At 40.8% G+C, this 12852-nt stretch overlaps 1 protein-coding gene across 1 annotated transcript; it reads left to right on the plus strand.

The window, feature by feature from the left end:
- Window positions 1-168: 168 nt before the first annotated feature.
- LOC134620914 (cystathionine beta-synthase-like) lies at window positions 169-10713 on the plus strand. Its single transcript, XM_063467266.1, has 15 exons — window positions 169-321; window positions 3942-4226; window positions 4603-4709; window positions 4915-5049; window positions 5147-5226; window positions 5974-6178; window positions 6316-6407; window positions 6502-6627; window positions 6737-6821; window positions 7349-7454; window positions 7587-7664; window positions 7748-7882; window positions 8035-8143; window positions 8462-8546; window positions 9917-10713. Exons 2-15 carry the CDS (start codon window positions 3949-3951, stop codon window positions 10048-10050), a joined length of 1755 nt encoding a protein of 584 aa, XP_063323336.1. The 5' UTR covers window positions 169-321; window positions 3942-3948; the 3' UTR covers window positions 10051-10713.
- Window positions 10714-12852: the final 2139 nt, after the last annotated feature.

Genomic DNA, 12852 nt, shown 5'->3' on the forward strand with positions numbered 1-12852 from the left:
TGTGCGTGCGCGGGGGTGTGTTTGGTCAGTAAAAAGTACACAGGTGCCACGGACTACTTTACTTCAGCGTGTTTTTTTTTCCCCTCAACCGCTTTTAAAGAAATCTCCGCACTGATTGGTACAGCCCACAAACAGACGCCCCCACCGCAGCCAATAAGAGCGTCTCCCTAAAAATTCTGCGCTCCATACAGTTTCGTCCACGTGCGTCGGCACGTTAAAGGCTTGCTCTGTCGGAAGTTGATCCCTAGGCTGTGCAGTCGTCGGCTCGTTGTATCGGTGTACAGTTTTCACGCAGATTTCAAGGCACAGATAACTCTCCAGGTGAGTGAAAATAAAGCCGCCTGACACAGAGAATGGAAACGACGAGAAGCCGACGTATTTAAACACTCTTTTATTTTCTAAGTAAATTAATTTATATTTTCCCATGGGCTGATAGAAAGCTGCCTCCAGCTCCTCAGTTCTGATGCAACATTGTAGCTGCGCAGTTCAGGCTTTTGTTGGACCTTTTCCAGCCGATGTGTTATAATTCAGGTGTTCGCATACACAATGCGGTGTCCTATATTTATTATATTAAATTGTGTAAGCATTACTGGGTTTTTTTTGTTTTGGTTTGGTTTTTTTTTTTTACAATTAATCGCTTTTTTCTTTTTTTTTTTTCTTTTGGTTACCTTTTGTAGTTTGTCTCCTTTGTATCCCGCCACATCATCTATTATTTTCAAATGACGCAGCTTTTATTTCTAGCGTGCTGTTTCCGTGCTCTGGTTCGTTTTGAGCAGTGCAGCCAAGTGAGATTTTCCCCCTTTTATTTTAAATAATCTTTTTTCCCAGAAAATTGTGACAACCTCTTCGTCTTTTTTTCTTTTTTTCTTTTTCCCTTTTTTTGTTTTACTTCGATAGCTTTAAGTGTTATCGTTGAATTGTTTTATTAAAAAAGGTTAAAAACAACATTTTTCCTGCGACCTACAGTGTCCTATTAAAGGTTATACAGGTGGGTGCACCTTTATACGGCCTTTCTATGGCCATCATTCCTGCTATTCGCGTTGGCACATCATTTGTGATGGCTCAGTGGATATCTATGGTGTGCTGTTGTATTGCCAACAAGCAGATACTTAGGTTGTGTTTGTTGCTGCCAGAGCAATTAACTACTGCAAACCATAAAGGGAAGCTGCAAAGTCATAGTCACCACTGGACTCCCAAGAGTGGTGAACATACCAGTGGTGCTTTCCTTTTTCTTTTTTTTCTTTTTTAAATCTCTCAGCATAAGCAGATAAACGTCTGCTGAGGGATTTTTTCATTAGAGTGGGCCGGTGTTGCCAAACTCTGATCTTTTGTGTTATGTTTCTTTAGCCTGGGAGCTTTAATTAGGGATTGGACTCTTGGCTGAAGTGTGGCGTATTAAACCAAACTTAAGTTTCAGCTTGGCAAATCCTCTTTCAAGTCTTTCTTGCCCTGCAAGCCTGGCTCAGACTTGTTTTGTGTGTCTGTGTCCTCCCCCAGGAGGATCATATTTCCCAGTTAAACCCTGTAAGGCCAACACATACCACACACATTTGCCAACATCGATGTTGCAAGTGTTACTGTAATTAGCAGTGTGCCTAGCAGTGGTTGTAAGGAAAGGGGAGGCGGTCAACACCTGTAATTGGTTTGTGCTTCTTTTGAAATTTTGATAGCAGATCAAATGCATTTATCATCGTAACGGCAACATTCCCCGAAAGCGTGTAAAAGCCAGCTCCACCCCGTGCAGAGCTGGGAGCTGCAGGCTTAAGAAAATGTGTTTAGTCCACTCCTGTGGACATTGTCTGAACTCATTCTGCAGTCAAAGAGAGGGGCCCTTGTTGTAACAGCTGGCCCTGTCGGTGTGTGCTCTGTGTGTTAGTGAAGCCTCATGTGCTACCATTGCAGCTGGGGGATGGGAGGGAAACAACAGGATGTAGTAAGAGGAAAAAGTTGGGCTTGTAAATCTGTGGCAGTCTTAGCAACTGGTACTTATCTGTCTTTATTTGGTTCTGTAGTTTTGTTGTTTAACTCATTGACTGATTGATTTAAAGTCTTAAAAAGTTATCACAGTGACAGAAAGTAGTAAGATTAAAATATACTGAAAGTTTGAGAAGCTCTTGTTGTACTGCTCTCGTGTTTGGAGTCGTATAACCGTCACATGAAATGGCAAATCATCACGTGACTGTGACTGAGGTTTGATTTGTATTTACAAGTGAAATTTTAAAATTGTAACTTGTTTTCCAGCTAATCTTTCTTTTGTTCCTGCCAGTTTAGCCAATCTGCCAGTCAATGGTTTAGTTCTCTTCCTAGAAAGTTATTACTGAAGTTCATGTCAGGTATTTCACCTCGTGCTTAATAACCCAGCTTATTTGTCAAATTAACGATCAAGACTGGATTTAAAACTTCCCTTTGATCTCATCAGACTGTTAAACACCGGACTCAGATTTAAGGTAATGCTTAACATTTGGTTATCCATTAGTAGCATTTATAACCAGTTATAACTGATTACAAAATCTTTTTATGGTTTAGATTAACTACATTTACAAACAATGAGATGCTCAAAACGGATGCGTGCCTGCAGAAGTCGGTGTTGTGTGTCTAAATCTTGACTCATATCCTGATATGTGAGACTGGCAATCAGTCTTGTGATTTATGAAAACAATATTGCTTACCAACCCCCTAAAAAGAAGCTTTTGTTCTCTTCCTGTGGAGAAGAAATGATGTAATATTAACTGAAGTTTTATCAGCCCCCCCCTGCTTACTCCCACTTTTGCTTTCTCACGCAGCTTTGATGGGGGCAGAATTTGGCCACTCGTCATGACTAGGCTAAACTACACTAGACTGAAAAGCAGTGGTAGATGGGGATGAGCTGTGGATTTGTTTTAGCAGTGCAGATGTGACTCAGCATTAATAAAAGAAAGGAGTGGTTCAGTATTTGCTTTGCACTGTGTTGGCTGATTGGTGAAGTTGAATGTAAGCTTTAACAGATTGTCCTTTAGCTCACATTTGTCATCTCTTGGAATTTTTTTTTTCAGATTATCTTGTTTACAATAAAAATAGCCCTTCTTTTATATTGTAAGGTAAAGATGCTACAATAATACAGAGAAACCCCAACAGTCAGACACACCCTGTGATCAAGTAATTTATGACAGTGGCGTAGAAAAACTCCTTCCTTAACAGGAAGAAAGCTCTGGCAGAATTTAAAATTAGAGAGGGTATCCTTCCTAAAGCTGGTTCCACAGCTGTGGATAATCAGTCCAGCACTTGTGACTGAAGTATCTCAACTTTAAGTTGGGTTGCCATGAAATCGCGCCTCAAACTTGTCCAAATACCCAACAAGAAACCCATCCAAATGTTAGCATTACCATGCATTCATGCGGTTCTTGGATGGTCGGATTTCCTTCATTTGGAAATCGTTCCACTTACAAACATGACATGTTGGATTTTATTGCTCAGAGGGTCTAAACAGCACTTTAATAGTTATTTCTGTAAGATACACCTCAGCTGTCGGAACTATTGGTGATAACTTTTCTAAAAAGTAATCAAAGTCACACTTAGGTCACACAAAGAAAGTGATTTGCAATACTCAAAAGTTTTTACACACTACACTCGAATAGGATATCAGACTGAAGGATTGAGCCCATCTCCTTGGTATAAACTCACAGGGTTGAATATTTTGAGCCTAAATGAGCAACAGGAACTGGAGCTATTTAGTTAATAATAGAGAAATGCATCATGCCTTTGATACCTGAAGATGCAGGTTGCAGAGAAGGAGACTGCTGCTTGTGACAGAAGGTCAAAAACAACATTATGAAAGTATTTAATTTCCTGGCTGTCAGCCGAGTCACTGATGATGCAGGAAAACTTATCAGAATATGCTGTAAGAACAGTGTGTTACATAATTAGATAACCGTCCTGTTGTTTGTTTGGTTTTTTTTCCTAAGTTGAGCCATGCCATCAGTTCCCTCATCCAAAGAGACCACAGTCAAGAGCCCTGTGTGCCCACACGCTGGCAAGCTGCACGGCTTCAGCAGCGGAGAGAACAAAGTCAAGAACGGAGTCGAGAACCTGAAGACAGAGGAGGAGTCTCAGGAGGCGGCCAGAAACATTCAGATCAAAACAAAGAACTCTTCTCCCGAAAGGAAATGGATCCGGCCCGACCTTCCCAGCCGCTGCACATGGAGCCTAGAAGCCTCAAAGTCCGACTCCCCCCACACTCAAGTTCCAAGGTCAGCATGCCAGTCAGATATCCATTGCTTCTTACACCTCAGCACTGTTGTGTTGATCTGCTGTTACAAATATTCTTGACCAAAAGAACACAGAGAAACTGTGTCGTAAAGGCGTTACACTATTTGTTTAAAGCTCTGAAAAAGAGGCTGTTGTTTTTTGTTGTTGTTAAGACTTCTCAGGCCAGTGAAGTGAGTGGAAACGGGTGCTATTATCTCACACTAGTGATAGCAATAAAAGACAGTCTGAGTCTGATAAAGAGGTGATTACCGTCCAGTCTATCTGCACAGCCAGACGTGGCGCTTCTGTTTATCGTCTCGCTGAAGTTTTTTTATTTTTTATTTATTTATTTATTTTTTGTCCCCCTTCTCCTCTCAGGACTGTTGCACCAGCCATTCTCCCCAACATCCTGAACAAAATCGGTGACACTCCCATGGTACGCATCAACAACATCCCCAAAGCCTTTGGACTCAAATGTGAAATATGTGAGTCATGCCACATTCAAGCTGAGACACATTCACAAGTCGGTTAAGGTCTGACTGGTTACCTTTTAATACTGTGCAGACTTGTGAGCGCTGGTTGGGGTGTGAGCGTTTCTTCAGATCACAATTGTATCTTAATTGTTTCATTTGGCTCCTGTGATTTTAATATGTTATTGTGACACGTTTTGGGGGTTTTTTTTGGGTGTAGTGGCCAAGTGCGAGTTCTTTAATGCGGGCGGCAGCGTCAAGGACAGAATCAGTCTGCGGATGGTGGAGGACGCTGAGAGAGCCGGGATCCTCAAGCCAGGAGACACCATCATAGAGCCCACCTCTGGAAACACTGGTAATCCCCTGCATGCGCCTGTGCTGGTGTGAGCAAATACATGAAAGCCTGCGCTGAAAAACCCACTCAAATCTGCTTCTTTGTTTTGTTTCTTAAGGTATCGGACTCGCTCTGGCTGCTGCAGTGAAAGGCTACCGTTGCATCATTGTCATGCCAGAGAAGATGAGCATGGAGAAGGTGAATTTCCTGTCATATAGAAACCACAACTCACAGAAACACGGCAGTTTTTTTTTTTCTGTCAGAGTAAAACATGTCTAGACTGCTACAGCTAAATTGAAGGGTAGGATTTCCTGATAGAGAAGTGCGGTTTCTGTTCAGAGGGGCTTTTCCTAAAACTGTTGCGACTAAATATGCAAATCGCAGCCTGTTATAGAGGCAGAAGTCACACTTTAGCACTGCTGTTGCATCATATGATGCAATCTTTAAATGCTGTGCAAAAATATAAATCTAGTGTATATTTGTACAAAATGTTCTAAGTTTTTGTCTGAGGTCTATATTCTATCTTATTATCTTGGCTTTTTTTTAAATAATCATATATATTGTTTTGTTTTTAAAGGGATTTTAATTATATTTTCTGATTATTTGTTCATTTTTTTGTTCCCTTTTTTTAACATTACAACAAACTATTAACAAATCATCAATATTCCTTTTAATTTCTTTTTTAATTAATTTCTTTTATTCATTTATTCCTTTTTTCAAGCTGTTTTTCCACAGTAGCTTTCATTAAATTACATTAAGATAAAAACATTAGTACCCTTTTAAAAAGACTACTGTTCTCCAAGCTTGCTGCATATCTAATTTAATCATAAATCTTTTAATTCTAATGAATCTTGAATGTTTGAAAGAACAAATTCCTATCGGTGTTTCTCACTGCAGTCAGGCCATCATGTACAAGTGTTAATATTTGTCAGATGTTCTCGACAGGTGGATGTCTTGAGAGCACTCGGAGCAGAGATCGTACGTACGCCCACCAGCGCCCGTTTTGATTCGCCAGAGTCTCACGTGGGCGTGGCCTGGCGCCTTAAGAACGAGATCCCCAACTCGCACATCCTGGACCAGTACCGCAACCCGAGCAATCCCCTGGCTCACTACGACACCACAGCCGAGGAGATCCTGGAGCAGTGTGAAGGTACGAGCATCCTGAGCTTTAAAATTTACAGAAACTCCTTCAACGGCATTATTGCTTTTTCCTTAAAACTCACTTTAGAAGTTCACTGGAAATCAAGTCAACAAGGTTGTTTGTCTCTTCTGTGTTTCTGCTGACAGGTAAGGTGGACATGCTGGTGGTTGGTGCAGGCACAGGAGGGACGATCACAGGCGTCGCCCGCAAACTGAAGGAAAGATGCCCAAATATCAAAGTAAGCTCTTTCTTGAGATTATGTTTCTGCTCTTTTTCCAGATAAATATCTGCTGAGCTACTTGTGGCTTATGAATGGTGTGTTTTGTGCGCAGATTGTTGGTGTTGATCCTGAAGGTTCAATCCTGGCTGAGCCAGAGGAGCTTAACAAGACCAATAAGACCCAGTACGAGGTGGAGGGCATCGGGTACGACTTCATCCCCACCGTCCTCGACAGATCGGTTGGTTCAATCGGCGTCTATAATCCCATCTCCTTTTCTTGACTGCTCCTAAGTGAGCATGATGATGTCGTATGTTTAATATTACTCCCCCCCCCGTCAACATTTCCAGGTGGTCGATACGTGGTACAAGTCCAACGATGAGGAGTCCTTCAACATGTCTCGTTTGCTGATCAGAGAGGAAGGTCTGCTGTGCGGTAAGTCTTTGTGGTCCCTGGTTTAGGGTAGGCTCTTCTACCCCAGGACTTATTAGTTTTTTATTTTTTTAGTGGCCAACACACAGCACTTATTTCAAGGCCTGTTCTGAGGTAGTGACTTGTGATTGGCCTTAAAAAACAATATGGAGCTTTATGCTGATTGGTTCATTCATTCATTTTTTGATTTATCCTACCACTGATGGTCACAAGAGACTTTGCTTCAACCAGGACAGGCAGGAGGTGGAACTAAAATGTTTTTCATAGTTTCACTGTGGTTAGTGCTCTGAAACTCCTCCAGAGCCCTGTAGATCACTACAGGAAGGTGCTGCTTATAAACAAAGGGCAATTCATCCTGTTCAAGGGGAGGTGGGTGTGAATGGTTACTGACTGGCATACAAGACAACAGAAGAAACACAAAAACCTCCAGGAATAATTTAGCTCCCAGGGAAAAGCTTCATGAGGAAAATGTTGTGGGTACCTGGGTGCCACTTAAGGCAAACTAACCGTTTGCTTTTTTCCTGTGACAGGAGGCAGTTCGGGGACGGCCATGGCAGCAGCTGTGCATGCCGCCAAGGAGCTGAAAGAGGGCCAGCGCTGTGTGGTGATCCTGCCGGACTCCATCCGCAACTACATGTGAGTTTCCTTATGTGTTTGTGCTAGAGGTCCTTCAGATATATGCAGACAATTTGTTTGCTTTCTTTGTGTAAACACAGATCAGTCTTTTCTTTATCTTTTCTTAATCTTTTCTTCTTTACCCCCCTCAAGGTCAAAGTTCCTGAGTGATAAGTGGATGGTCCAGAAGGGCTTTTTGAGGGAGGAGGACCTCATGGTGAAGAAACCATGGTGCGTGTCATTTAAAAAGACCAAATCTCCAGTTTTTAAGTCTCCCTCTGTGTACGCTCATTAAACATGCCGTGTTCTCACAGGTGGTGGAACTTGAAGCTGCAGTGCCTGAACATGTCTGCCCCGCTCACTGTCCTGCCTACCGTTAGCTGCCAAAAGACCATCCAGATCCTCAAGGATAATGGCTTCGACCAGGCGCCGGTGGTCGATGACACAGGGTGGGTGTGCTATAGGTAGAAAGATCAGCTTTACAACAGAAAAGCACAGAATATTTGATCTTTACATATTCCTGGAAGCTGTGTTTTAGACCCTGAAAACCTTATCCTTGACTAACCTTTAACTTCACTTCTTGTTTATGTTTTGTGTGTAGATTGATCCTGGGCATGGTGACTCTAGGGAACATGCTATCTTCGATCCTTGCAGGGAAGATCAACTTGTCAGATCCTGTCAGCAAAGTGCTTTACAAGCAGTTCAAACAGGTTAGTTTGGTTGGAAATTTAATGGATTTTAAAGACTACTCTTTTGATTCTGATTGGCTGAGGATGATCTCCAGGTGGAAGGGGAGAAAGAAAAAAAAAAAAAAAAAAAAAAAGAGTGTAAACTTGCTGAACTAGAAAATTGGGGTTTGAAATAAGACTTGTATTTAGTGCTCAAAAGATAAGTTTGTTATGTTCTGTTCCATTTCTTTGTGTGTACAGAAAGTTTTACTGTGACAGATGTTGATGAATGTGTGTGTATATATCTATATATTTCTATGTATCTTTATATCTTCAGCACATCCTCTTATTTTAATTCAGATCACACTGACTGACAACTTGGGAAAGTTGTCCTCGATTTTGGAGATTGACCACTTCGCCCTGGTGGTACACGAACAGATCCAATGTGAGTACAGCAATGCACACACACTTATACGTACACACACTGCCAGAACTTTGTGCTGTGGCTGGTTGAGCTGCTGTTGTCTGTGGATATAAGTCTTGACAATCTGTGCGTTTAAACTATGACCAGGGGTTAGTGATTCAATGTGTAAAAACACTGAGTTTGTGTGTTTGCAAGAACCACATTTTTAACAGCTTTTTGAGCTCAGTATATCTGCTTCCTGCTGCTCCTTGCTTGAGTATAGATGCACAAGCTCAGTGTGAGAATCTGGGGGCAGGCTTTAGATGACCTTGACCCGTCCAAGTAGAGACAGTTTAGCAAACAGCAAGCTGATTGTTTGTCTGTTTGTCAAGGTTACATTTAAGCAGGCTTTTTTTTTTTTTTTTTTTTTCTTCAGTATTGAAATCCAAAATGTGCAGGCTGAGAAGAAATCTTCAGTCTTTCTTTTTCTTTTGGCTGCACCCGTTAGAAGTGGCCACAGGCGACCTTACCCTGCACCTAACATCCTCCTTTGTCACACCAACCCTTTGATTATCCTATTTCACTACACCCTTCAATCTTCTCTGGTCTTCCTCTTTTCCTCCTGCCCGGAAGCTTCATAATAAAACCAAATCTGCATCTTTAAATTGATCAAACATGGACAAACAGACCTGTCAATCAAACTTGCACTGTGCAACTTTTATCATCCCCATCTGGCTGTCGGAGTGGTTACACAGACCAAGTAGGCATGAATTTAAAAAGGTTGAACTGTAAAATACAGATTTACCTGCCACTGATCGTAATCAGCTTTAGATGGTGAGTAATGTGCACAATGTGGTGTGATCAGCTACATTTACCCCCCCCCCCCCCCCCAATACTGCACATTCTGGCATGAGCACCCCCTGGTGCTGGTAAAATGGAGCTCTGACGGCAATAAATAAACTCCAGAAAGGTGGCAGCTACTGTTACGTGTCAGCTGATACACATGTGTAAGTGTAATTTTGCTGATGTTGAACATAACTGACATATCACGTGTGTATTTAGAATACTGCACGTGTCTCATTTACATGCATGTACCGACAATAGCATGTGACCACACTGCATACTGGATCCTCAGCATCAAATGGCTAAGGGACATGGCTGTCCATTTGGCAGCTAAAGAGACAACTCTAACAGAATATTGAAAAGTTTAAAGAGCCCACTTGGCTTGTTCCACCGCCCCCTAGTGGCCAGAGTCCTACATTACAGTAGTAGGAATTATTTTTATTTATTTTTTTAAGTTTGTTACTAATTAAAGTTTAGTGGAAGCACTGCAGCACTTTAAAGGTTTTAACTCAACTATCAGACTAATCATCTCTCTGTTACTCTCTTTTCTACTCCTTGTTCTCCACCAGACTTGACTGATGGCTCTCACAGCAAAAAGCAGATGGTTTTCGGGGTGGTGACAGCCGTCGACCTGCTCAACTTCGTCACAGCTCGGAAGAGGCAGGAGCGCTCCATGTCAGAATCCACCGATGAGCTGAATTAAAAACAAAGACACTACAAGCCTTTACATTTCTTACTTTAGAATGACAAACACATTGACATTTAGTTTAGTATCTTAAAGATGGCAGAAAGTCTGTTTTTTAGAGGTTTTGGTTTGAGTTTGGCTCTTATTTCTCTCTTTTTGAATCATTTTTGTATGTTTGACCTTGAGTCTTGAAGCGTAATAAGCAGAATACTTTGTCCTACTGTCAGCTTATGATGGGGGTTGTTATTATAGCTTAAGCCTGTAGTGCTCGAATCTTTTATAAGTTTTGTTACAGTGTAGACTTTTATTGTTTTGTATCGGACTTGAAGAGAGGCTGCGAGGAAAGTAAATGATTGTATCATCACTGTGGCCTTGTGTACCAGACAGGAATACAAAAGTCACATTCAATTCATTAAGTGTGTGTGTGTGTGTGTGTGTGTGTGTGTGTGTGTGTGTGTGTGTGTGTGTGTGTATATTTTCATTATTGCTCACTGTATGCTGATTTCATGATTGTGTGTACACAGAATAATCCATGTCAGGTAATCTGAATATAATAATGGTGTTATTCAAGTGTAAAGTAGTCTGGACTACTTAATCTTTGCAGTGTCTAGGAGAAAACATTTTTCTATGACATCATTTTTCCTTAATGAATGTATAAGGCTAAATAAAAATTCCACTCTGTAGCAGTGTGGCTTCTTGTTTCCCTTTGTCACAATTTGAGGAAAAAAATATTCAGAAACAAAAAGATGCTTAGGGAAACTTAGGAATAAGGTTATCAAATGCCTACCAAGGTGTACCTACTAGCCACTCTGTTAAAAGTGGCTAGTAACTACACCTTGCTGGGGCTAGGTTGGGCCCATTTTTTTTTTTTTTTTTTTTTTTTTTTTTTTTTTTTGCCTTCAGAGCTGCCTTAATTCTGCACAGCATAGATTCAGCAAGGTGCTGGAAACTTTCCTCAGAGATTTTGGTTCATGTTGACATGATAACACCACACAGTTGCTACAGATTTTTTCGCCTGTACATCCATGACTGGACTCTCTTGTTTCACCACATCCCAAAGTTGCTCTATTGGATGGAGATCTGGATCACTGTGGAGGCAGTTTGAGTACAACAAACTCATTTTCATGTTCAAGAAAGTAGTTTTAGATGACTTCAGCTTTGTGACGATGTTTGAACAGTGGTCTGTTGGTACCAAGGGACCAAAAGTGCATTAAAAGCATTACACCCTGACATCATTATACCACTTAACAGCAGATTGAACCATTCAAAGTAGGATGGATCTGTTTTTGTTATTTACACCAAATTCTTATACTTTCATCTGAATGTCACAAATTTGAGACTGCCAAGAGCAGTTAACGTTTTTCCAATCTTCCATTGTCCAGATCTAGAGAGCCTGTGTGACATGTAGCCTCAGTGTGGTCTTCTGGATATAACAAGTGGTTATTTGAGTTACTGTTGCTTTCCTATCAGCTGGAAGCAGTCTGGCTGTTCTCCTCTAATTGTTGATATCAACAAGGCAGTTTTACTCATGCAGGAACATGTTGAGTTGCTGCCATTTGATTGGCCGAATAGATATTTGGTTTATCAAGCAGTTAAACAAGTGTACCTATTGAAGTGGCCATAAGTGCAATTTTTTCAGTAGTGCTGGGTGGTCTTTACATACACTGTCAAAACCAATGGTCAAAACTCTCAACACTGTCTACAGTGCTTGCAACAGAGTTAGTGTCATCCTTCAGTAGATGGGGGTAAATTTAATTGGTGTTTTCAAAGTATGTTGCAACACAACACAAGCTCATCATTTTTCTTTTTCTATACAATTCAGATATATAGCGTTTGGTTTGACTCCACTTAAGGCTAACCAGCTTTCTTTAAGATAAAGGCCCATAACCTGTGTGTTGAGGTCCTTCTGGGTGCCTAAAACTTATGCTGTCGAACTGTTACAGGAGTATGTTTTTTTAGTTGGAATTTAATCAATTTAACAATAGGAGTGTTTAATAAAATACAAGATTGCCACATTTAAGGTAGGTTGCTTCTTTATTAGACCTCATGTGATAGTTAGGCTACATTAGTTTTTCATAGAGCACCTGAACACACCTATTCAAACAATTCTATAAATATTTGAAAATGTACTTTATATAATATATTTGTGAACAGACTGATCCATAGCACCACCTCTGGTCTGGGGCACCTAGACCAGAAAATGGTGGATGAGCTGTCATCCCAGTTAGAAAACATCTCCCACCCCGATGCAGGGCACTCTCACAGCACTGAGCAACATCTCCAGTGACAGTGGCATGTAAGGAAATATTTGAGGTCTTTTCTTCCAGCCACTGTCAGGCTCCATAGTGAACAAGACCAGTGGACCATCCATATACACATTTGAATATCCCACATACACACAGTGGGGACTGATAAATTACAATATTCGATTGTTTTCCACTAGACTGTTTAATGCTCAACACTCCTAGTAACAGCCTTTGCACTGTTAAACAAGCATATTTTGTGGTTATTATTTGCAGGGATGTTTCCAGGACTTTTAAAAAACAGAAAACAGGTGTACAAACCACGGTTTTCAAGCTTATGTGCAGCTCTGTGTCATATTGCAGATTTGTTATGTGAAAAGTGGAGCTACATAAGAATTTACAAATGATCTTGCGATGGTTGTTTTGTAAAGTGGAATACAGGATTTTACTTAAGTAAAACTTATAATCCTATGTAAATAGCTTAATGGAATACAGTATATTTTAATATTTTAAAGTACCTAAAGTAAAGGTTCTCTTGTGAAATGACACTTTTCAGAATATTATTATTAATTTATTG

Source organism: Pelmatolapia mariae, linkage group LG23 (genome assembly GCF_036321145.2).
Source record: "Pelmatolapia mariae isolate MD_Pm_ZW linkage group LG23, Pm_UMD_F_2, whole genome shotgun sequence".
Lineage (NCBI taxonomy): Eukaryota > Metazoa > Chordata > Actinopteri > Cichliformes > Cichlidae > Pelmatolapia > Pelmatolapia mariae.